The 26770-nt window shown below is 38.5% G+C and overlaps 3 protein-coding genes across 3 annotated transcripts; 1 reads left to right on the top strand and 2 right to left on the bottom strand.

The window, feature by feature from the left end:
• Positions 1 to 2640, top strand: LOC121803675 (catalase-like). Its single transcript, XM_042203310.1, has 7 exons — positions 1 to 127; positions 213 to 309; positions 696 to 1237; positions 1326 to 1838; positions 1926 to 2015; positions 2103 to 2170; positions 2252 to 2640. The coding sequence occupies exons 1-7, from the start codon at positions 113 to 115 to the stop codon at positions 2403 to 2405; spliced, it is 1479 nt and encodes a 492-aa protein (XP_042059244.1). The 5' UTR covers positions 1 to 112; the 3' UTR covers positions 2406 to 2640.
• Positions 2641 to 2917: 277 nt separating this feature from the next.
• Positions 2918 to 5586, bottom strand: LOC121804474 (probable serine/threonine-protein kinase PIX13). Its single transcript, XM_042204028.1, has 6 exons — positions 5422 to 5586; positions 5067 to 5347; positions 4396 to 4531; positions 4172 to 4308; positions 3597 to 3720; positions 2918 to 3506 (listed from the first exon to the last, which is right to left on the bottom strand). The coding sequence occupies exons 1-6, from the start codon at positions 5477 to 5479 to the stop codon at positions 3079 to 3081; spliced, it is 1164 nt and encodes a 387-aa protein (XP_042059962.1). The 5' UTR covers positions 5480 to 5586; the 3' UTR covers positions 2918 to 3078.
• Positions 5587 to 13870: 8284 nt separating this feature from the next.
• Positions 13871 to 18410, bottom strand: LOC121804473. Its single transcript, XM_042204027.1, has 9 exons — positions 17918 to 18410; positions 17201 to 17240; positions 17006 to 17084; positions 16842 to 16887; positions 16666 to 16764; positions 15714 to 15782; positions 15286 to 15634; positions 15047 to 15201; positions 13871 to 14972 (listed from the first exon to the last, which is right to left on the bottom strand). Exons 1-9 carry the CDS (start codon positions 18344 to 18346, stop codon positions 14205 to 14207), a joined length of 2034 nt encoding a protein of 677 aa, XP_042059961.1. The 5' UTR covers positions 18347 to 18410; the 3' UTR covers positions 13871 to 14204.
• Between the last annotated feature and the right edge of the window lie 8360 nt (positions 18411 to 26770).

Below are 26770 nucleotides of genomic sequence, written 5' to 3'. Positions count from 1 at the left end.
ATTATCATTGCGGGTGGAATTCCTTTATATAGTGCTATGATGAGAAGCCAGTCCGATCATACCCTCTCTTTCTCACTCCATCAAACTAGAGAGAAACATCTTATCTCTATCCATGGATCCTTACAAGGTGTGTATTAAATATTTGTTTTTAGAATTAGTTCAATTTTTGTTTCGAATTATTAGTGTTTGATGATGATGATGGTGTGGTGCAGTTCCGTCCCTCAAGTGCGTTCAATACTTCTTTCACCACTACCAACACTGGAAATCCAGTTTGGAATGACAACAATGCTCTCACTGTCGGCAGTCGAGGTATATATCCTCATTGTATTTATTGTCGGCAAAATTAAATACTGCACATGTCTTTAAATTGGTGTAGAACATCGATCGTCGTCTGTCCTCAATTAATGAAGCTCAACATGGATCTTAGTAAGAAATTATTAGTATATAAATCTCTTATGCAAGAATAAAATCTCTTGAATTTTACTATGGTATCATAGCATATACTCAATTGTAAGCTGAAATATTAACCGATCTTCAATATATCAAAGTCGAAACAAAAATTCTGAAGCCGGATTTAAATAAAAAAAAAACTGATAGTATTATTTGGAGGTGGTCCATCGTATTCTTGTAAATCTTGGGTTGTGTCCTTATTTGTATTTAATTGCAATTGTTTGTATCCTTGTATACATGGACAGGACCAATCCTTCTAGAAGACTACCATTTGGTAGAAAAGGTAGCCAACTTCGCCCGGGAGAGGATCCCGGAGCGTGTGGTCCACGCCCGAGGGGCGAGCGCCAAGGGCTTCTTCGAGGTGACCCACGACGTGTCCCACCTGACGTGCGCGGACTTCCTCCGCGCCCCGGGCGTCCAGACGCCTCTCATCATCCGCTTCTCCACGGTCATCCACGAGCGCGGCAGCCCTGAGACCCTCCGCGACCCCCGCGGGTTCGCCATCAAGTTCTACACCCGCGAGGGCAACTTTGACATGGTCGGGAACAACATCCCCGTCTTCTTCATCCGAGACGGGATGAAGTTCCCCGACCTCATCCACGCCATGAAGCCCAACCCCAAGTCCCACATCCAGGAGACGTGGCGGTACCTCGACTTCTTCTCCCACATCCCCGAGAGCCTCAACACCTTCACCTTCTTCTTCGATGACTACGGCATCCCCCAGGACTACCGCCACATGGAGGGCTTCGGCGTCCACACCTTCACCCTCATCAACAAGGCCGGAAAGGTCTCTTCCCAACTCATACTTTTATTATTATTATTATTATCCACTTTAATTATTTATTACTATTATGATTATTTTTTCGTGTATCCAGGTGAGCTACGTGAAGTTCCACTGGAAGCCGACCTGCGGCATCAAGTGCCTCTCGGAGGAAGAGGCGAAGCGAATAGGAGGCGAGAACCACAGCCACGCCACCAAGGACCTGTACGACTCCATCACCGCGGGGAACTTCCCGGAGTGGAAGCTCTTCATCCAGATCATGGACCCGGCGGACGAGGACAAGTTTGACTTTGACCCACTCGACGTGACGCTGACGTGGCCGGAGGATATCATACCGCTGCAGCCGGTGGGGAGGATGGTTCTGAACAAGAACATCGACAACTTCTTCGCGGAGAACGAGCAGCTCGCCTTCAACCCTTCGTCGATAGTGCCCGGGATTTTCTTCTCCAATGATAAGATGCTTCAGTGCCGGACTTTCGCCTACGGTGATACGCAGAGGCATAGGCTTGGCCCTAATCACTTGATGTTGCCTGTGAATGCCCCAAAATGCCCCCATCACAACAATCACCATGATGGCGCTATGAACTTCATGCACAGGGATGAGGAGGTCTAATCCTAATCCTAATCCTAATCCAATATTCAATTTATTTTATATATGTATAATTATTTTATTTACCTTTTTTTTGATGTATAGGTGAATTATTTCCCCTCAAAGTATGACCCTTGCCGCCACGCGGAGAAGCACCCTATGCCCTCTGCCGTGATATCCGGGAGACGTGAAAGGGTATGTATTTGAAACTATACTCGTTAAGTGGATTGGGGCGGGCTGGATGGAGGGAATGGGTTTAATGTTTGATTGTTTTATGGATAGGTGTGCATTGAGAAGGAGAATAACTTTAAGGAGCCAGGAGTGAGATACCGTTCGTGGGCCCCGGACAGGTATGCGTCTAAATATACTATATGATTGGGTTATTTAGAACATTAGAGGAGGACTGAACAATTAATTTTTGGGTGCTGCAGGCAGGATAGATACGTGAAGCGATGGGTGGATGCGTTATCGGATCCGAGGATCACTCACGAGATACGTGCGATTTGGATCACGTGGTGGACTCAGGTGGACAAGTCTCTTGGTCAGAAACTGGCATCTCGTCTCAATGTGAGGCCAACCATGTGAAAAAGAAGAAGAAGAAGGAAGGAAGTAAAGAAGCATGTTTTGATTTGATGGAATAAGTGGTGTTAAAACACTCCCCCTACCTACAATGCGCTTGTTACTATCTTGTAATATATGCATGTGTTGTAATATCTATGTGCTTTGGACACATTTGTATTGCGATTTATGTGTGTTACATTTCCTATCTATTTATGTATGATTTAGTAATGTTTAATTTCATAATGTTCATTTATATTTATCCACACTTTTCCTCTCTCTATATGAACAAGCCCCAAATTTTGAAATAACCATCATTGAAGAATGCCACTTTTTACTAAAACGATTTTTTTTAGGGCACGCTTGCATAAATTAAAAACGACTAATAATTCATTATTGATTTTGTATGATTTACTAGTATCACAATAGAATAAATTGCTACTTTTTTGTAAAAAAAACTTAATCACAAAATGAAAGATTTCTGTTTATAAAGTGGCATTATTTCTGTTCACCAATATGTTGGATAGGCCATCAAACCATTCAATAATCAAACAGCTAGTATAAGATATTGATTAATTATAATTATAAATCACTACAATTACAAATAGCACAACATCAAATACTAGGCCTCCAATTCGGGCCCAATGCCACCAAAAATGTAGGCCAATGTTATACGTCCAGCCCGACATAAAAAAAATCGCTAGTAACTCCGGGTCGCCTTTCCATTTTGTCGGGCGGCGCCACCCCTACCTCCGCCACTTGGGTGGTGGTGGGGTGACGGCAGCCGGTGTTGATGGCCTCTTTGTTTCTTGGGCCTCCCTTTGATGCGGCCAATCTCTTCCAAATTTCGCAAAACCTCCTCCATGTCGGGCCGGCATTTTGGGTCCTGCTCGATACATTTTAGTATGAGCTCCGCGGTTGCAAATGCGGCCTTTGGTGGGTACTCGTCTTCGAGACGTGGATCCATTAATTTCTTGAGTTTCTTTTTGTTGGATAGTGAGGGCCGGGCCCAATCAATCAAATTAATCTGCCCAGGTGGTCGGTTCGGGTCTAGGACCCGTAGGCCCGTTATTATTTCCAACAACACCACCCCAAAACCATAGACATCACTCTTCACATACACATGCCCTGAAAGAAAATCATAATATAAAAATTAATTAGAGCAAAATATTATTTTTTGTAAAGCCAAAAAATTTAATTTAAGAAAATTGAGGCTACCTGTAGCTATATACTCAGGTGCAGCATAGCCATAAGTGCCCACAACCTTGGTTGTTACATGTGAATTGCCATCCACTGGTCCTAATTTAGCAAGCCCAAAGTCGGAAAGCTTTGCATTGAATTCCTGAAAATAATAATTATAGGCTAATTAGAAATATACAAAGATTTGGGATAAATTATTCGAAAATTATGAATCTTGGTTAAATTCTACTTCAAAATCATAAAGTTTAACATTTTTTGCAATTTTTACAAGGGCTTTGATTTGTGAAATCGGATATGACGAGACAACTGATATTTGGTATTTATATCTCAATCAAAATAAATATATTCAGAATCTTTCGATTCGACAATACCCTTAACACATACTTAGTCACATAACCGATTTGACACACGCATGTAGACAACCTGAATATTTTGTCTAATAATTGCGAACGATGTTAAAAGTTCATGATTTTCCAGCAATTTTTTAAGTTGTGGGATTATGTTTTGTCTAGCAACTCACTCATAAATTTAATAAAAATCTAAATTAATTAAAACAAGCGTATTATATATATAGAAAATGTCGTGTTAATTACCCCATCGAGTAAAATGTTGGAGGCCTTGAAATCTCTATAAATGACTGTTTTTTCAGTAGAGTGCAAGACTGCTAATCCTCTTGCTGCTCCTGTAGCTATTTTAATCCTAATATCCCATGGAATTTGCTCACCTCCCTCTGAAATTAATTAATTAATTAATCTCCAAAATCATAAATAAATCAATATTATCAAATAAAATTGAAAATTAAATAGTGGATTATTACTTCTGAATAGGTGACTTTCTAAGCTTCCCCTCTGCATGTATTCATAAACAAGGAGAAACCGCCTTTCCTCCCAACAATAACCCAACAATTTCACAAGATTAGGATGGCTGAATTTTCCCAAGAATTTGACCTCAGCCTGCACCAATAAACAATAATAAAATATGTAAATTTAAGAAAAAAAAAATCGAAAAATATCTGGAATGGGATGAAATAAGCAATTTTAAAATGTATTAATTGGTCAATCTGATCAAACTGTCCAGCTAAGAGAGCCCTTATTTAATGAAACACGAAGGAAATTAGGTGTTGACTTATGGATTCATTAACTATGCTAAAACTAGTAAATATAGTTATATAGCAACAATCATCGAATGAAATTACTAGTACTATTAGCTTTTAATTTTACATAAATAGCCACATGTTACATGCACTAACCGAATTATCAATAAATTTCAGCTAAGTCAAAAATAATTATATTAGTGACTCTCAAGGTGGACACAACAAGTGACGACGACGACAAGTGACGACAACGATGGACTTAAGTCTCTACCATAAAAGTCGCTTGAAATTGGCCGAGGGGTTTTTCTTCCTTTTTTGCGATTGCCGATATATTACACGTGGCCCCGGTTAAACGAAAATACTAACAATATTAATAATTGGATGAAGGTATGTACCTGCCATTCCTTGAGGCCTTGTTCGCTGTCGGGATTGGATTTCTTGACGGCGACGGGCATTCCTACCCCGACGCGCGACGGCGCTAGGGTTTTCTCGTCGATATATCCTTTGAAAACCCTCCCGAAGCCTCCCTCTCCGAGCACCGTGTCCGGCCGAAAATTCCTCGTGGCACTTTTCAGCTCGTCGAAGGGGAACATTTTCAGATTCGGAGTTTGGATCTCGCCGCTAGGCGGAATCGCCGCCGCAGCTCGATCGGGCGGCGGCGGAGGTTCGTCGTTGGCTGAAAAAACAACTGTTTAAATTAATAAATAGATACAATCATACGATTAATTGTGTGTGTGTGTGTGGATATACCTGGGCTTGGGGGTCTGGTGTTGTTATTGGAAACAGGTTGAGGGCAGCAGTTTCCCATTCTCTGTCTCTAGGGTTTGAGAGAGAGATGGATTTTTGGGAGTGTGAGGGTTTCTGGGAAGGGGAGAGGAAGGGAATGTGGTGATGATGATGCAGTGATAAATTAGAAATGAGTTGCTCTCTTCCCATTGGTCTATATATATTCATATTTTTATATAATAAGCTGATGAAGAAAACTTTTTCTGTGGACTTTTTCAAAACACTATTAATATTGTCTCTTTTCTCTTTTTATTTTATTTTTTGGAGTACTCTGTTATATGGCAAATTGTAGCAAATAAATCATAAAATTTGTTTGAAAACGAAATTGTTTAGTTGAAATATGAATAATATATTACATGTAGCTAGGCAACTGAATTTTTTCAGTACGGAATAATTGAAAATAAAATAAACTTTATAACTGTTTCAGCTAATTTTTAAGTTGCGGGATGGACTAGGAGTTGACAAATTTGATCATTTTTATGAGCATTTGTCGTTCATTACTTGTGACACAATTATTTGAATTTTCTGAACAATTTAATTAATGCCAGTATCATGCGATACAGCCATACAGGTATAATCAATGTTTTAAAAATCGGACCGGACAGGCGGCCGGTTCGATCAGTTCGGTCGCGAACCGGTAAGTGGTCCAGTCCGGTTAGCCCTATAAAACCAGTGACATGTTGAGCCGCCATGAACCGCCGAAACCGGCCGGCCGGACCGATCTGACCGGGAACCGGAAACCGGTTTAAATGCTTTTCAAAAAAATTTTAAAAAATTTTGGCCTTGATAGGAATCGAATTCAAGACCTCCCGGTGAACTTACTAACAATTCTACCACTACATCACAAGGACTTCTTGGTAATAACATGAACATAAGTTATTTTTATATGTTAAACACGAAATATTTTATATATATAAACTAATAATTCGTGTTTAATAGCAATATAATTAGTAATACTAATTATGATATTTAATTATCATCCACTTTATTTATGTATCGCTCTGATAGTTTTATTATTATTTGTATAATACGTATATATGTATATTATGAATATGTGATTAATTATACTTAAAGTTTACTACTATTTGATTATATACTAGGAGTATTTACTAAATATATGTTTTTAATTTATATTTATTCATATATCTTTGTGTATAATATTATTTTGCCACATTACTTTTTAAAAATAATACTATGAAATTATTTATTTTTATACATAAATATTATATTTTTTATTTACAATAACTTACTACTAGTATAATTTATATATTTAATCATATTTATTGATAAAAAAATTAATAAAATTCTATTATTCACTAAACTTTTATAGGTAGAGGTGTAATATTTTTCGGATATACTATTAATATATTATATATTCTATCATTCACTTAATTAAAAATATTTGGTATATTATTTAATTATATATATACACATTTATAACAGTATAACGGTTCGACCAGTGATTAAACCGGTTGGATCGGTTGAACCATGAACCAGTGGCTTTGCCGGTTCACTCACCGGTCTGGTTTTTAAAACATTGGGTATAATAAATTGTAAACATAGTGTGTATCCATCGAATTTTAGTGGAGAACTTAAAATTGTAAACATTTTTGTACATATCCTGAATTACTATGGTTCATATATAGGAGGATGTAAAATTATTCAATATTAATGTCACGACATATGCAAACATTGAACTATTACAGTACAATACAAGTGAATTGTTTTTTGACGCGGGCCCACTTGGTGTGCTTCACATAATTTTATTCTAATATTTTCATGTTTTGTCAATAATACATTTTCAAGTTCCCATCTGCAATATTTCTTTCTTCTTCGTCTTTATATTCCATGTGAAATAAATGTCAGTGTTATTGGTCAGCTTGGTGTAGAAACTAATGTAAATTATATAAAGAAAATTTGTACAAAAAGAACTCAATGATCGATCTTGAACATGTTGGAATTTTCACAACATTTAATTTTGAACTTATTACATACTCTCCTCCCTACCGATGTTAATTAATCATAAATTAATAACAATTGTTAAGAATTTATTGAACGTAATTAGAATTTAGTTACAATTAACTAATGTGGCAAATAATAACTCATAATCACATATCAATAAATTTTATTTTATGCAAACTAATTAGCAAAAGATGCGATGATATGGCATTTCGGAATTAAACTAATATATTTTGAATTTAATGAAAGAATACTGTGACAGTATTATTTTATGTCAAAACTTATACTATTATGTTCTACTTTAAAATTTTCGGTGGTTGTTTAATTATGTTAGGTTTCACTAAATTTATTTTGACCGGTTCATCTTATTATATAATCAGAGTTCCTCATTGACTATTTCCACTATCTAGTCGATTTGAAAGAGTAATAATGTTCCAAATCGCAATCTAAGAGATTTTTTACTCATCAAATTCATTCTATACTTTGATAACAATTTGATATATACTACTGTATTGAATATCTACGCAATGCACGTACCCAATAATTACAATTGCTCCTCTAACTAAAATGATGTTACATTTGACTCTTTCTGCTAATGGAATTAAGATTTTATCATTTTGAATTCCACAGTGATGTATCAAGTTTTTTATTTTATATCCTTTGGTATAATAATGTTCCCTAAATAAAACTCACTCCGTTCCCCTTCATTTTTTTCAAACTTCGTAGTTCCTCTGTAATTTTTCATTTTCACTTTTATCATAAATGGTAAATAGTCTCTCCATCCACTCACATTTTATTATCTCTTATATCTCAAGTTACTTGGGTCGTGTTCCACTTTCTGTTGTTCGAAGTTACTTGAGTCATTTCTCTTTTTGGCTAAAAACAAAACATTTAATTACGCCTACTTTAATCTTTCTTTTCACTCATTCTTTACTTTCTCATTTTATTCTCTCATTTACTTTATTTAACTCACTAAACACGACTTTTTAAAATCTCGTGCTGAAAAGAATCGCATCAAATAACGTGGGACGAATAGGAGTAAAAAAACTAATATATAGAAGTGAGACTCACATTCTATTAACTTTTTCAACTAACTTTCCTTTATATTTCTTAAAACCCGTGTCGGAACCAAAGTGGATAATTATTTTAGGGACGAAGGGAGTAGAGCTTTAAAAATTCACCCAAAAAATAATAAAATTTGAATTTACTCTCCATTATTATCTAATTAAATTTTTTATAAAATTATATCTAATACAACAGCAAAAAAATATCATATACGAACATTACCATCAATTGAATTAAATGACACCGTCTATTACAAAGAAAACGGAATTGTTTAACTTGAAACATCATCAATAATATCACTTTTATCATACGTAAATGATCATATTTTTAAATTTTTATAATAATAAAATTAAACTGATTTTAATGTTTTAGGACGAAATCACCAAACATAATGATTTTATGCCAATTTCCCACGTGAAATTATAAAGCTTAGAGCATCTCCTATGGCGCCCCTCCGGTAGGACGTCCGGTCGGACACCGGGAAGGGCGACGGGACGTCCGCCGTTGGGAGGTCGGAGGTCGGATACGGACGTCCCGTGAGGACGTCGGGTGTCCTCGGACGTCCCGGGGACGGGCGGGTGGACGGGCGCCACTGTGGCGAAGGTCGGACGTCCCGGTCGGACGTCCGATATTTGATTTGATTTTTTTTTTTTTTTAAATTCTATATATACGGCTCGTTGAACTTCATTTCATTTGCACCACTTGTGTTAACAAGTTTCTCTCTTCTTTTACTACAAATTTCATTTCTACAAATTAAATTATTGTGATTTTTTTAATTGCGGGATATCCTAGTGGGAAGGGCGATGGGAAGGGCAGATATGCAGGGGATGTCCTAGTGATGTGGCAGTGGGGTGGGATGTCCTAGTGACGTGGCAGGAGGTGTTTTTGGGATGTCCTAGTGGATGTCCGAGTGGGATGTCCGCCCACTGGAGATGCTCTTAGCATAATGGGACAAACATCAGAGTTAAATTATTGAAATGATGAAGGAAAAAAAACGAGTCCGCAACCGTAATCATGGCTTTCGGAGTGACGTCATCGGATACGTCATAAATATTCTCGACAGTGAGGATCCGTGCAGTTGGATACAATATCTTTTATTGAGATTTAAAACAGCGTATGGACCGCGTCATATACATGAATGTGGATAGCGACTTTAGTCGAGGTGGCCTACTTTTCACACGGCTGAAAATACTAAAAGCGCTATTGTTGTTGACGTGTTTTTCGACCCAGTCTTTGCTGCACACACTTCACTCCAATTCGTGTGATTTGTTTTCGGCTCGATTTTGTATGCTACTTATAATGTAGAGCTTGGATCGAGATTGGTCCGTACCAATGAGTTAAAGCTAGTCAAATCGATAAATAAGATGCTTAAGTTGGTACAATAGCAACGAGAGCTACGAGTACGACGGACTTAAATTGGCGTGACAATAAAGGCTTAAAAATGCCTACAAGTATCATCATGATAAATGAAAATGTGTAAATTATTCACTTGTTTAATGATAGAGGAGTTGATTTTTTATGTTTCATTAGTTGGTAGAAATGTTAAAAATTAATCACAGAAAGAGTGGAATAGTGTGTTTAGAGAAAGTAATCCATTTGCAGATTTTGTCACTAATTTGAGTGTAAATGTGCAACTTGAGTTGATGATGCGCCAAAAAAATGACGAATTTGTTGATGAGTGACCAACTAGGGATAATTTATGGCTGTATATGTCCAGTATAAAGATTATAATAGAACTCCATGCCCTTCTCTTTAGTGGGCGGATCCAGGATTCGTAAATGGAGTGGGTGAAATATATATTACTCCCTCCGTCCCGTTTTAGGTGTTCCGGTTGATCAATTTCGGGCGTCCCGTTTTAGGAGTCCCGGTTGGGATAAACTAATAAAAAATGCATACAAAGTAAGTAAAAAAGTGTTAAAAGTGGATCCCAACATCCACTACAACATTTATTTATTACGCACTCAATTAAAAATGGGTCACAATATCCACTATAACATTTATTTATTACACACTCAAACACTTTCTTAAAAATGTGTCCGACTCAACTGGGACTCCTAAAGCAGGATGGAGGGAGTACTAATTTGGGTGGAATTGATTTTTTTTAACAATGGGGCGACGTCAAGGAAAATAGAAGGGACGAACATTGCAATTTTACGTCCAGATAAAAGGAAATTAATCGCACGGAAGGGACCGCCCCCTTCTGCCCTCTAGATCTGCCATTGCTTCTCTTTATAACCAAAAGTTAAGATATACTCTCTCTGTCCCACAAAAATATACACTCTTTCCTTTTTAGTCCATCCCATAAGAATATACACTTTCTAATTTTAGAAAGTCTCTTATCTCTAATTAGGTGGGATCCATTCTCCACTAACAATAGTTTACTTACTTTTCTCTCTACATCTCTCTTACTCTACCAATTTTACATTAAAACATGTGTCGTCCCCAAAGTGCATATTCTTTGGGGACGGGGGGAGTATACGAGTAGTAGTACAAAATATGATGGGTAATTCTAGAAGTTACGTTAAATTTTATTTAATAAATTGCTAAGTATTTAATAATTTATAATAATACTTTCTTGTAAAATAATTAGGTGTATAGTATGACAATGATTACCATATTTATGTTGAATAATGTGTTACTCCTTATTAAAACCGTTTATGCTTATCCTAAAGTTGACAGCTAATGAATTGAAAACATCAAAACCGACGGAAGTTTCCTCAAAAAATTCTCTCCCAAAGTAATTGAACTTTCTAGTAGTACAATATTTAAAAAAAAAACAAATAAAGTTGTAGATAATACAAATTTTAACATATAAATTGATAAAGTAAGAGAGGAGGAGCAAAACGGTGGTGAATTAGAATTTGTGGACTGTGGGGTACACATTGCTAAGTAGTAGTATTACTAGTATTTAAAAATTTCCATTTTTAAAATTAGTTTAATTTTGATGGATGATCAAAATGGTAAACCTAGTCTATTTTTTATGGACAAAGATATTATTATACTTAATCCTCTAAAAAATTACTATGCTTTTCAATTTCATAAATTCTTATTAGGTGTCTCATTTTAAACATACTTTGATAATTTTTTCCATACATTTTTTTCTTACATTATTAACAATTTCATAAATTCTTATTAGGTGTCTCATTTTAAACATACTTTGCTCATTTTTTCTATACATTTTTTTCTTACATTATTAACATTACATTAAAATTCGTATAATATTATCTTGAAATTATAGCAAAATATGGGGCCTATGTATGTTAGTACAGTTGTAAGGTGCATCGAATAAATGTTTACGTAGAATATATAATTAATGAAGAAGAAAATGTGAGCCTATATCATCATTCACCTTTTTTCACGACAAAGAAAAATAGACCCATTTTCAATAAGCTATTGTCAATAACTAAAATGAGATATATTCCTATGCTACTTTAGTTTTAATTATTTCATGGTGCATACAATTTGTATGTGATTTATCATACGTGTTACAAAATCAAATAAGACCTTTATTACAAAATAAAGATCTAAAATATATATAGTGATGACTGATGACAGTCATTACATATGCACTAAATTAAATGGTTTGTTTTAGTAATATTTAAAATATGTTTAGTGGTGACGTTTTACACGTGATTTAATTAAATAAAACAAACCACTGGAAAAAGATAAGAGTTAATTAATTACATACTCCTAATAGATAAGGAAAAGATGACAATCATAAAGTCAATAGTAGTATTAAATTGATTCACGGAATTCTTTGTTTGTAAGCAAAGGAATCAAACTGAATCCACTTTTCCTAAAAAATATCCTCCAAGTAATGAAAAAATAATAAAAAGAAGTGAATTTAAAAACAATAATGAATGATATAATAAAAGTCAGCCAACCCTTCCTGGATTGTTCACTTTAAGCATGATTTCTAAGAAATTTCGTGCTACAAATTTTCCATTTTCGATGCTTCTAGATTCGATTTATTTGCTCTCTGCTATTTAAATTTGGCATTAAACTGTGACATATTTATATATTCAGGCCAAGCCTAGCTATGAAATAATAGTAGAGAAATCGAGAATACATGTATTTTGGGTGATTCCGATCATTATGAAGACTTTTGCGTAATAATTTACATAAAAAATCGGATATTTTTGAAGGAAAAATAAAATAAAAAATCTGCTTGATATGGGCTTAAGAGCATCCGCAGCGGTGAGCAGCATGCTCACCGCCGTCCTTGCCGCTGGCAAGGACGAAGCTCGTCCGTTGATGCGCCCTGCCGCTGGCAGGGTGGTGCTCTTAGCTAAGAGCACGTCCGTGCCAGCGGCAAGAGCACGAGGGTGGCGACGTGGCAGCTTCTGATTGGCCCGTTGATTTATCATTTATTATTATTATTTTTTTAATAAAATCGAAAAAATCTGAAAAATTCAAAATTAATAAAAAAATATTTTCTCACTTCCTAATAAAATATATCCATTTTTTCCACACTTTTAATTTATTTTTTTTTCATTATTTTTACCCCAAAATTCATACTTTCATCTATAAATACTCTCATTTCAAACACAAAAAATGACACTATACTAAACAACTCTCTAAATCTCAATTTTTATGAGTTTAATTATGTAATTTTTAATTTTTAGGAGTTTAATTATGTAATTTTTAATTTTTAGGATTTTAATTATGTAATTTTTTATTTTTAGGATTTTAATTATGTAATTTTTAATTTTATTTGTAATTTGTAATATTTATTGTGGTTTTTAAATGAATTTTAATATTATGGAAATGTTTTTGTTTAATTGAATTTTATATTAATTGTGCTCGTCCTTGCGGAAGAGCACAGTTGTGGGTATTGTGCTCTTGCCAGAGAGCAGGCATGAATAGTACCGCCCGGGCCCACAACCGTGCCGCTGGCAAGAGCACGGTTGTGGATGCTCTAAACCCCTTTGCCACTCCATTTGTGTATACCTACAACGACCCTATCACTCACGGCCCGTGATGATCCCTTGCAGCCCGTGATGAGCTCTAGCAGCCCGACTCAAAAGTAGTAGATGTTGGATTTTTAGGTGCAATTACCACTTATTGCACATTCGGAGGTGCAATAGTCATACGTTCCCGTCACTCGTGCATCGAGGTGGGTGTTGTCCCCCACCGGCCCGAGCTTGGTGAGCCAAAAATCAGACAAGTTTACATAAAAGTCATTGTCCAATTGTATGTTTGATAACTTGAGATGACGGTATATCCCGGGCAAATTCGCTTGGCAGCGGAGGTATTCAACTATTCAAGGCCACAAGCTGTGTCAACTGCGATCTTCGATCTCGTCCCCCAACTCACCGGCTCTTGATCTCGCCTTTCACCAACTTCGACTCATAGAAATATGATGTTATGATCATACATAACAGCAGAGTAATCTCAGATTTTTCATACAGTATTTGGACTAAATGAATGAGCTCACAAGCAAACTCCGTAAATATTGTTACACTGACTGTTGATTCATATCCAAATGCAGAAACCTATATCTGTAATCCAATCTCTACTCAAACAACCTAAAACCTTGCTTACGGCCACGAAATCTCCCGCCTATCGTCTCCCCCAGTCCCGTCATCCTCCAAGTCATAAATGTTAAAACAGCCTTTAGTTTCTGCCTAAAGAATTAGATACACCGCCGATCTATACAAGCTTTCCGACGAGCTCCGGCCCTTGAGAGCAAGCCTGTGTTTATCTTTCGGAAGAATCAGTATTCAGAGCTGTAATGCCAGATCCGGCTGTCGCGGTGAACCAATTTGCAGGCTCGAACCAGGTGAGCCAGCCGGGACTCGTACATTCAGATCCGGTGGAACTGCAAGGTTGTACCTTTGCTGCTGCACTGGCCACGAAGATTTGACAGAGCTCCGTATTTCACCTTCTCCAAGGGCGTTAGAGGATTTAACTTGACCCGCTTGAAATCCAGGGGGTAACTTAGCTTGCTCGATAGGTGAAGAATGGCTCGATGAACGATCATTTGAGGATACCATTTCCACCTTCGGAAATGGAGAGGAGACACCTTCGGTGACTGAATGTTGTGGCGTTGCTCTTGCAGTTGAACCGGACCCAAACATTCCGCTAAAACCATTTCTATGGATATGATTTTGCTGGGATGGGAACTGTGTTCTCCAAGAAGACGGGTCACCTTGTCCAGCTACCTCATTCTGGTTGTTGAGTTTGTTAACAGCTTCAACCATAGCTTCACAAGGCCCAGCCCCGGCAGAAGAATTTAAGCCAGAAGTTGAGGGTGTAACGAGTTTGCTCGCACTAAAATCACCAACGGGCAGTTTCTGCTTCTCGGTTGAGGTAATAAGCAATGGCTGGGGAGGTGCTCCGTTTTCACCCACCCAGCCAGGACCATATTGTACCCCTGCAGGTAAGACAGCCTCTATCTTCTTCGATGCCAGCTTCCAAGCTGCAGGGCCGAGATTTGCAGCATACCTTGCCAGGCTTCGAGCATAAGCAAGGGCTTCCTGAAGACCCACCTACAAGATGAACGGAAGGTAAGTAAGGCGCTTGAAATGAGCACATGCAATTCCCAATTTGTGTAAAACTATACCGGCACAAGTCGCTTCATGTTTCCATTTGAATGAAACAAAATGGGGGAGTTGTCGCCTAAAGACAATTGATCAAACTGCCTGTAGGTATCGCGCTTGTTCTCATCCACTGTAAACTGTTTTTTTCCATATTTCATGTCAGCCCTTAAAATCGATGCTGCAAGTTGGAAAAGAAGAGGTTAGCTCGTTGCATGAAAATTTACTAGTGGTGGGGACTTTCAGAAAGTGTACGGATAAATACCTGGAAATTCGTTATTCCAATCCGTCGAATACTCAGAGTGGTTTTCACCATTTCTTGAAGAGTAAGATGACATATATGGGTCAGACGACCGGTACCTAAATAACGGTGATGACTTTCTTAGATTGTAAGAATTAGATCCAGTTGCCTTATCTTCTCCATTAGCAAGAGTTGCACCTGTAGTAAGGTCAGTACCAACACGATCTAATGGGGATGTCTCCAGAGGTTTCTTGTGGTTCTTGCTGCTTGGCGGCCTGCCTCTCCGGACTATCTTGGGCTGAGGTACGCCATCAGCACCTTCATGCTTCAGATTTTTAAAGTCTCTCTTTGCAAGCTCTTGTATAGTCCGTGCCTAATGTTTCCCATTATTCAGATAGGAGTCAGGGAGGACGAAACAAGGAAAAGATGTGTGAATTCGTAACAAGCCAAACCTGCCGATAGTAGACTGTATCTGACGCATTATATTGCATGGCATTGGAACATATCAAATCTACATCCGCCTGAAATTTACAAAAAAGAAAAGTTGAGTGCAATTTAGTTGCGTTCGCATAGTTTGTGCCTCAGTTACATGATAGAAGAAACCAAAGCTGAACTGACAAGAATAAACTGTTGAATCAAACTATAGGCCAAAAACAAAAAAAATGAGCAATACTCCCTCCGTCCCATAAAAATAGGAACTTTTGAAATTGCACGGGTTTTAATACAAAATTGGTAAAGTAAGAGAGATGTAGAAAGAGAAGTGTGTTAGTGGAAAATAGATCTCACCTCATTAGAGAGAAAGAAATTTCCTTAAATAGAAACTTTCTAATTTTAGAGGATGGACCAAAAAGGAAAGAATTTCTATTTTTAGGGGACGGAGGGAGTATTATATAAATCAATTTAAGATGGTATGCAACGTCACCATTACTGATGCACTATCCCTAGAGTATGCGTAAGTAATTCTCTTAACCATCAAAATACTACAACAAGAATACCTATTGAATAAGAAAAAAGATCAACACAGTGAAGTGAATGACATAGTGAGTGTATCCAGATGAATTATCGACACTCCTAGTATCAATCATATTGGTTCTGGAAGCATCTAATCACCATTATATTCCCAGAAATAACTGTTCTACCATGTTCCTAATCAAGGCTATAGAAGACTTTTAAGTATCAGTAAATCTGCCCTCAGCACAAAGCTTTCACCTTCCATTTCATTTTCATAATAAGTTCTCTCCAAAAACTATGGACTACGGGATCTTGGTAAAGAATAATTACATAGTAATATCTTCACCCTACCATATTCGCAAACCATTTCAGTCAACTAAAAAGAAATGGAACAAAGACAACACATAAGGCATTATAGGTTAAATGAGTTCGGCTTCTCGTCATCAAACCAACCTCCAACTCATCCATGTTTTTGTAAGCTCCACTCTCAAGTTTCTTCCTCACTGTCCCAAAATCCATCGGATACTTTATTATGTCAAAATAATCAGGCAGCTGCAAGAAAAACTGTCTAGATCAGCAACAGAGAAGAACGATCAAGGATTATAAACAATTGGTGATAATGACATCACCTCCTCCGGATCCACAGGCTCGGAAAATACTCCATATGTGTCCTTCCTGCATCAAGATACATCCAATAAACTATTGCTGACAAACCAGAAATAAAACAGTCCGCGATAGGGAAAAAAGTAAGCACCAGGCGAAACGAAAAAGAAGTACAAAAGCTAGTGCATACTTTTGAAGCCTGTCAAGAATGAAGACCAACAACTTTTTTTCAGGTAAAGGAGCTGTGGGACCAGACTCCAATGGTGACCCTGTCCACAATTAAACGAGAGTCCACAGTCAAATCAAAACATGAACACAATCCCAAGCATATTTATTCAACTTTATTTATCTTTATTATCCTAACTCCAAAAATTATGATTGGAACCTTGTATAGGAGTGTCCGTCCCTTTCATGACCTCTTTAATCTGCAAAGAGCAATGCAACCCTCATGATTCAAAACCCCATTATTCACTCAAAATCAGCAATTACACAAAATTAAGTAGACCACGAATCAGTTAATGAAAATATAGCATCAGCAGTGCGCAAAAATAATCAATTCAGGTAAAGCCACAACTGAACTTTTATCAAAACACACTGCTATATAAACAAATGAAAAAATAGCTATTGCAGTAAAATTTGAGAAAATTCTTTATTTGGAAAGGAAATAGTACATGACTCATACACGTATGTTTTATTTCCAATAAACTACAAAGAAACTGCAAAAACGTAAAGAAATCATGTAAAAATCACATCTTTACAAGGAAACAGAATCATTAATTTGGTTTATTGACTAATTCAAAACACAATACCCGCTTCAGATCTTAAGAAGCTACAGCATAGAAAAAGAAAAGTAAAAACATTAATTTTTTTGAGCGGGAAATCCCAAAACCCCTATTAAATCAAAACCCACATTTAAAACTACCAGATAATTAGGGGACAAAATATTACTACCAAAATAGAAACTTTGGTCTCAAAATTATTCACAACAAAATTTTTTAAAAATTATGGAAGCAAAAGCAAATCAAATCTTGCCAGCGGCGAACAACGCCAAAACCCAGTGCAATTTCCCGAAAATCTAACAAATTGAGCTGCAAATCCAAACCTGATCCAAACCCCCATCGTCAGATCCGCCAATTATCTTTTGCTTCTTCGTTGGCCCCTCCCGATCCTCATCCCCAGGGTCCGAATCGTAGTCCGACCCGGACTCGGAACCCGAATCGGAATGCCGCCCGCTCTGCTGGAGCTGATTCTTCTCATCGTCTTTCGTCTTCTCATCCGATTGAGGCAGGCGGACGACGAGCTTGACCTTCTTCTCCTTGCGCTCGTCTTCGTCGTCGTCGAATTCCGACCGCGCCGGAGAATTGAGATTATTAGGGTTCCGGCTGGTGGTTCGCCGGTTTGCGGAATTGGAAAGAGGGGTTTTGGAAGGGGGTGAGATGGGAGGGGGGTTCTTCAAAGGACGGCCCTTCTTCTTCGTTCTCTTCATCTCCGTTGCTGCTGCTGCTGCTGCCGCAGTTGGCACCTTACCCATTGATTTTGGGTTTTGGAGTGAAAGAGTATAGAGAGAGCCTTTCCTTTTTTTCCTTTTCTTCTTTATGTAAATTTAACTACTCCCAAACGATGTCTGGTTTAGAGCATCCACAGTAGAAATAGCTCGATCATAGGCTAGTCACAAACTCCTACTGCCACATTATCAGCACTAAAAACTTCTGACAAGCAACTAGACAAGCAATAGCCCAGTCATAGCCTAGCCACAATAAACAAAATTATAAAAACAAATAATTAACAATCACACAAAATACAGAATTAAATTTACGACACAGATACTGGAAAATTCAATAATAATATTAAAATTAAAAAAATACATTAATTAAAAAAATACATTAATTTAAAAAAAAAAACTCCTCTTCTACACACGAATTACGGAATTACATAATTAAAAATTACAATCACGTAAAATACGGAATTAAATTTACGACAAAAATACGAGAAAATTCAATAATAATATTAAAATTTTAAAACAATACATTAATTAAAAAAATTACATTAATTTAAAAAAGACTCCTCTTCCACACACGAATTACGCAATTACATAATTAAAAATTACAATCACGCAAATACGGAATTAAATTTACGACAGAGATACGGGAAAATGCAATAATTTTATTTAAATTAAAAAAAGTAAATTAAAAAAAATTACATAATTAAAAAAAAATTGGCTAACCGATTCCGAGCCCGCGGGGAAGGGTTTACAAATAAATCAATCAAAGGAACCAAAACTCGAACTGATGACTTCCACCACGTCAAGGTGACAATGGCGACTAGCGGTCGGCTAGCGCCCGCAAATCGGCTAGAGCTCGCCGACGGCTAGCCTAAATTGTCGCAATGGAGGCTAGCGGTCGGCTAGCGCCCGCGATCGGTTAGCCTATCCGCTAGCCTCCATTGTGGATGTTCTTACGTTTTTTTTTTTCTTTCCTTTATCTCCTTTTCCTATCTCTAATTTTTAGTTATTCTATGTTTATTAATGGTAATACTAAATTTATTGATACCGTATAATAATATACTGTATGAACTTTTACTAGTTCAATAATCATTCTGTTAGGGCAACACACCCTTTTCCTTACCTTTTTATATGCATATATTAAAGTTATTATACTTTTAGGGCATAAGCACTGGGGCGTTCTAAGGCGCGCCCTAAAGCCCGCATTATGCACCGCCACGTCAGTATTTTATCCTCCTACCATTTCACCTGAAGTGGGGCGCCCTAAGGGGCGCCCTATATGTTTTACTATTGTTTTGTTAATTAGTTTAAATGTTTTCAAATATATAAATGCAAACTAATTAAAAAACACACCGATAAACTAAAAAACGGCAAATACTACATTGATTGAAAAAAATTACACGAGTTAGAATAAAAAAAAAAGTTGACTACTCTACAAAAGCCCCAACTTACGGCGCAGCTCACCGATCAACCCCCGGAGGTATTTGGCTTTGTCTGGGTTCGTACACTTCATGAGGGCGTTATGCGTGTCTAACAACGTCCGCGCCATCGAGGCCGTTGCCAAATCCGCGTAGGCAAGTGCCGACGGGGTCGGGGTCGGGATCGGCGATGGTGGGGCGGCCGCGGCTTGCGAGGAGGATGTCGCATTGGCCTTCCCCTTGTTCTTCGCAGCCTTGACGCCTACGGGACGCCGGGAGGACATCGGTGTGTCGAAACTCTCATCCTCCGTGTACGTCTGGTTGAGGTCCACCGGATATGCGCCGTTTTTGCTGCTCGTGTAACCACCAATGTCGGTGGTCTTCGTCCTCTTTGTCGCACCGGTGTGCAGAATCCTGCCTTGGAACTTCTGTTTGTCCTTCAAGAATCGTACATGGACTGGTACGACAACAGCGCTCTATCGCTCACATCGTTCAGGCTCTCGCCGCTTCCTTGCTCCCTCGAGCACTTCTCGTACTCCGCCGCGAACAGGTTGACTTGCTTCTTAACCTGATCCTAGTGCTTGCGGAGCTGCTCCCTATGGCGCTTGTACGCGCTCGGCGGCTTCGCCTCATTGTAGCGCTCGGCGATGCGCTCCCAGTACGCAAGCTGCTTTTGGTTGTTCACGAATACCGGGTCCTCCGAAATATCCATCCAACACCTCGCCAAGACGAGGGTTTCATCCGGTTGGTAGTTCGTCCTCCCGGGGGGCGTACTCTTCATTCGTTGCCGGAGGTGGCAACTTGTACGCCCGGTACTTAATCCGCTTCTTTCTGGCGGGGGTGGGGGCGGCGGGGCGAGTTGTAGACGGCTCCATGTCAGACAGACCGTACGAATGTGTACTGAATTCAGGATCGTACTGCGTGTCGGGGTCGAACGACCGATATTTGTCAGGTTGTGTACCCGGCCAACGTGCACCACCTCCAAACATCGGACTATTGGGACTTGAGTAATCACCAGAATCCATTTTCTAGTGTAAATTGAGAGTGAAAATGCGAATGAAAATGTTACAAATGAAGGTGGGGTAGGGGGTATTTATATAAATGAATTTTTCGAATTTAAAAAAATAAAAAAATAAAAACGCATTGCATCGTCCGCGTCACCCACAGTGGGCGGACGATGCCTTATCGTCCGCGCTTCCTCCGCGGACTATCTGTCGGGCGAGGACGACGCATCGTCCATCGTCCACGCACCCACAGTGACGGACGATTACGCGCCCGAGGCATCGGGCGGCCTATCGTTCGCCCCACTGTGTGTGTCCTTACTATATCATTCCCGATGCAAAGCTTACTCAATATAAAGAAATTTTACATGTCTTCTTCTTATATCAACTTCATTCACTAACATGTATAATGACACATATGTCTAATACTTTCTCCTTTATTGTCTTATTTTGATATGATACATATCGATAGATGGAGGTGGGGTCACACAAGGTAAGCAAATTCCCTCATCGATCTACGAATGTTGGATTAAATTCGTTATTTTAAACTGTTGTCGATGCCACAATTTCCATTTCTTGAATTTGTCATTGTTCGACACCAATTTTTAAAAATATGAAGAAGAGTAGCATTGTACAACTAATTTTACGATAGAATGCTAATAAGATAAGTTAGTATAATTTGAGGATTATTTCTATTGTGAAAATATCATAGGCTTAGTTCCATTTAAAGAATTTTGGGTTCAAGTTCCACAAATCCTTATTGTCATCGTAAATTATATATATGCACACAAATATATGAATGCTTCCCTATTGATAGGGCCCAAATTTTATCAATGGGCTTCATTTTATTTTGCGGCATTAAATCAACCAGACTCTCAATAGTCAATTTCATCAAAAGTAATCAATAAAACAACGTGACTTTGTCACGCGCTAGAGTGAAAAATATGATTAGTAAACAATTTAAATTTATTAAATATGTAGTTATATAATTAGATTCGTGATAGATAATTGATGCACACCTAATCGGCATTGAAATTTTTAAAAATTCAAGTTGGGTTGATTTTCCTCATGCTTCAACCTAGAAGAGAAAAATCTCAATATCCAGCACATTCTGTCCTCGACTTAGTGCATTTAAAAAAAATTATTGTACTTAACAAGGAATAATATGCTACATATTTTATGTGAGCACCACTCTCGTTAGACTCACGTTTAGTACTGTTCGTTTTGATTTATATATAGTTCGATTATAATACATTAAAAATGTTATTAAAATTTTTAATTTCACAAAATTCATAAAATTAAAGTTCGATTTGCTCGTTTTCTCTATAATTTAAAATAAGTTAATAAAATAGCAAATCAAGCTTCGATTTTTATGAATTTTGTGAAATTAAAAATTTGAATAATATTTTTTAATGTAATAGAATCAAACTATATATACTCCCTCTGTCTGCAAATAGGAGTCTTGTTTTTCCATTTTAGTATGTCCACCATGAATAGGAGTACCGGTTCATATTTATTACTAGGCTCTCACATTACATTAACTCATTCCACTCACATTTCATTTAAAACTAATATATAGTACAAATGAGAATTATATTCCACTATCTTTTTTACACCCACTTTTCCTAACATTTTTAAAACCCCATTCGCCAAGAAATGAGACTCCTAATGGCGAATGAAGGGAGTATAAATCAAAACAAAAAACGTTAAACGCGTGTTAAACGAGAATAGTTTTCATATAAGGAGCTCATAAACCGTATGTAGCATATCATTCCTCCGTACTTAATTTTTTGCATTTCGTTATAATACTTGAATTTATAATACCACACTAAAAAATACATATGCAAAACTAGATAATCCAACCAAATAGTATACATTACTATATCCTATCAATCTTATCGATCTCATTTTATAAAATTAAACGCCCCATAACACTGTTAAAATTTATGAATTACAAAAATCAGATCATGAGATTCAAGATTTAGACCGTGAATTTGTTCAACAAAGTGATGAATTATATTATCACATTTCTATCAAATGAACGTAACAAAAATAAATAAATAATTCTCTACGGTGCTATCACTTGTTAAGAGAATCAATCTATCACTTGTTAAGAGAATCAATCATACTTCGGATTCCTCGACAGCTTGAATACAACAAAGTTTTCGCTTTCATATTGTTTGTATTTAACAAGTATTATGTGTTAATTGTTAATTTGGGATTCAAACAACAATCAAATAGGTAGATATCAAATTGAACTAATTATATAATTTTTATGATTTAATCTTTTTTATTAGAAAATGAAGATTAAAGTGTATCTACAAAATGAACATAAAAAAGTCGTTAATATATCCAAACTCACAAGGCAACATCCAAAATTTTCACTAATTAAAAGGCTGTTCCGATTAATTACAAAAGCTATTGCAGCCCTAATTACTTTTTAATCACTATAGGTAGCTGCAAAACTTAGATATTAAGATCAAATGCAATAATTAAATCTATTTTGCCTACCTATCATATCTTTTTCTCCAAATTGATGGCAACAAGTAGGTAAATACAATAAGTGCTACAGCTGCCGAACAGTATATACACCAAAATTTTAATTGTGTACAAACGGTGCAAATAACAAAATCATTTATTGTTGCATTCATTTTTAGGTCAAAATTAGAGGAAAAGCACTTTTTTAAATGTAGCCATGTAGGATTGGACTTCGAGTTAAATACTTATCATCTTAATTCACAATTTATATTTGCTTAAAAGAAATTATTAAGCTATAAGTTACATTTAAGTATAAAGGTAAGGACACCAGCAACGCGTCTCGCGGGTGGCTCGTATCTCGTCCCGCCGAGACGAGAGGGCGGCGAGACGCGTTACAGCGCCTCGCCTTATCCCGGTCTCGCCGAGACACCTCGCGGGCTGTCTCGCCACGCGCTTGCGCGATGTGGCGCACTACGGCGCCATGCGTGACGCCCACTCGCCGGCCCGCGAGTGGGCTTCATCACGTTGGCACAATAAATCATTTTTAATTTGAATTTAATTAAAAATAAATAAATAAATAAAAAATCAAAAACGGTAACATTACCGTTTTTCGACCGTTTTCCTTTTTTTTATTCTATAAATACTCCTATTTCATTCTCATTTCACAAACAAATACACATCAAGTCCTCCAAATCATCTCCATTTCCTCTCCAATTAACCTCTCATCATAAAATGTCAGGCGACGGAAACTCTGGCGGTGGCGGCTCCGGCGGGTTTGACATCAACGCGTTTGGCGACTGGGGGGCATGTACAACGTGTTGGGTGGTTCTGGTTCCGGTTCGTCTACGCCGGGCACCCAGGGCTCGTCGACGCCGGGGGGTACCAACCACCCATTTTGATGTGGATGCATACGCTCGTCCTTCCGCACCGAGGTATTCGCAGGGATTATCCCAAATTCGGAAGGATTATCCGGATGAACCCCATCCGGAAGGAGGACGAGGCGGTGGAAGCTCCAGGGCATTCGACGCCGTGGAGGAAGAGGCGGAGGCGGCCGAGGAGGATGAGAATGTAGGTCGGCATCCGTACAGCCGCAAGGACACGATTGCGGTGTACAACGCCTGGATCAGCGCCTCGTACGATCCCATTGTCGGGAATCAACAATCCCGGAAGTGCTTCTGGGAAAAGGTCACCGAGGCCTACAACGAGATCAAGCGAAGAGGGTCCCGCCGCCGCACATTGAAGATGCTCCGCGCTCACTTTGACCGAGTCGACAGGGAGGTCAAAAAATACTGCGGCATCTACAAGAACAAAGAGGCTCATTACCAAAGCGGAGCCACGAGAGCCGACATTCTGAGATCGGCTTTGCGAGTCTACTTCGACGACACCGGCAAAGAATTCAGACATGTCAATGTCTGGGAGGCCGTCAAAGACGAGGAAAGGTGGGTCGGCGGTGTGCGGTCCAGCTCGGGCTCGACCTCGAAGCGCACAAAGCACACGGCGAGTGGCCAATACTCGTCTAGTGGGGGGGTTCGGGCAGCGCCGCACCAGAGGCTGCCTCGCAAGAGGTTGAGGGCACAACAGACGATGCCGGGGGGTCCTCCCGTGTGCGCCGTCGGACGCAAGGGACCAAGGCGGCGAAGACGGCTAGAGGGAGGAGGGGCCGAGGTGAATCAAGCCAGACGGGCTCGGGCTCTAACACCCTATTGTCCATGTACTTGACCGCCACGATGGCGGACACTTCTCGCTTGACGCCTCCACAATACCAAGCCCATCTTGCCGGAATTGAGTATATGGCAAGACAAATTGGTATTCCGCCTCCAGGTAGCTTGAGTGCACCGCCACCGCCTTCGGGAGATGATTCGTCGGCGGTGTAGTTTTTTAAATTTCTATAAAATTTTATTTTAAATTATATTTTTTTATTTATTTATTTTGCCACGAATTTAATTATGTATTTTTTTAGGATTTTAAGTTGTATTTTTATTTTATTTAATGAAGTGTGTTTTTTATTAATTGAATTTGTTGGATAAAATAAAAAATAAAATTGAATGAATAGTAAGTTAACAGATGGTTAAGAGACGGATAAGAGATGGAGGGTTGCAGGTTCTGTCTCTTAGTTAAGAGATGTAGTGAAAAGTACAGTGGGGCCCATGAATAGTTAAGGGATGAGACGATTAAAAGACGGATAAGAGACGGCGTTGCAAATGGCCTAAAAGAACAACGTTGTTTTACATATCATTTTGAAAGAATGGAAATCGCAAAGTTACTTCTGACGAGCTACATCAAGATTCAAAAGTCGAAAACCAGACACAGGACATTTTCTATACAAACGTCATACTAGTTTGGGATTTTTTTTTTAAGATTTAGGCTCTAATTTTTTCCTTTCTAATAGCATCCGCAGCGGTGCGTTCGTCCGTCCGTCTGTCCGTGCCGCTGGCGAGGCACCACCTGCTCGCCGCTGCACTCTTGCCTCTGGCGCCGCACTGCTCGATGCATCAAGCATGTCCGTGCCAGCGAGCAGCTGACGTGGCGCGTTCTGATTGGCCAACGCCATTTCCGTTGGAAATTCATTTTTTTAAATAAAAAATAATACTAAAAATTAAAAAAAAAATATTTTCAGATTCCCAAAAATATGGCCGTTTTTTTACCATTTTCTGGAATTTTTTTTATTCCCAAAATCATCTATAAATACACACATTTATCATCCTTATTTCACATCAAATCATCTCTCATTCATCTCTCATTCATATTTTTTTAATACAACTTATCTACATCTTCCTCTATCACTCAAACCCTCCCAAATGGATTTCAACAATCTCATTGCGGAAGCGGAGCGCGAAGAACAAGAATACTATGAACAATATCGTGTCGCCTATGAAGCCTATGTCACCGCGAATATCCCCGCCCTCCTCCTCGACCAACTAGATCAACTCGCCGCTACATCCATCGTGACCAGGAGGGAGCCAACGAAAGGCTCACTACCGACTATTTTTCCGACCAGCCGCGGTTTCCGGAAGATTACTTTCGGCACCGTTTTCACATGTCAAAACGCTTGTTTATGCGTATTGTCAACACATTATCCGCCCGTGTTGAATACTTTCAAACAAGTACAGACGCAACCGGTCGGCAAAGTCTCTCGGCGTTGCAGAAGTGTACGTGTGCCATCCGACAACTTGCTACTGGGCAAACGGCTGACCTCTTCGACGAGTATTTGCATGTCGGTGATTCAACTGGAATCCTTTGCCTTAAAATTTTTTGCGACGGCGTTCGTTCAGCTTTCGGTGAGAAATTCCTTCGGGCACCCACTACCGATTATTGCCAACGGTTGCTTCGTATTCACGAAACAGTCCATGGTTTTCTCGATATGCTTGGTAGCATTGACTGCATGCATTGAAGGTGGAAGAATTGTCCGACTGCTTGGAGGGGCCAACACTTAAGCTGCCACAAAGGCGGCTGCCCAACACTTATCCTTGAAGCGGTCGCCGACAACCGCCTATGGATTTGGCATGCATATTTTGGTATTGCCGGATCCAACAACGACTTGAACGTGCTCTATTCTT

This window comes from Salvia splendens, chromosome 5 (assembly GCF_004379255.2).
Source record: "Salvia splendens isolate huo1 chromosome 5, SspV2, whole genome shotgun sequence".
NCBI lineage: Eukaryota > Viridiplantae > Streptophyta > Magnoliopsida > Lamiales > Lamiaceae > Salvia > Salvia splendens.
This window is presented reverse-complemented; position numbering and strand designations above follow the sequence as displayed.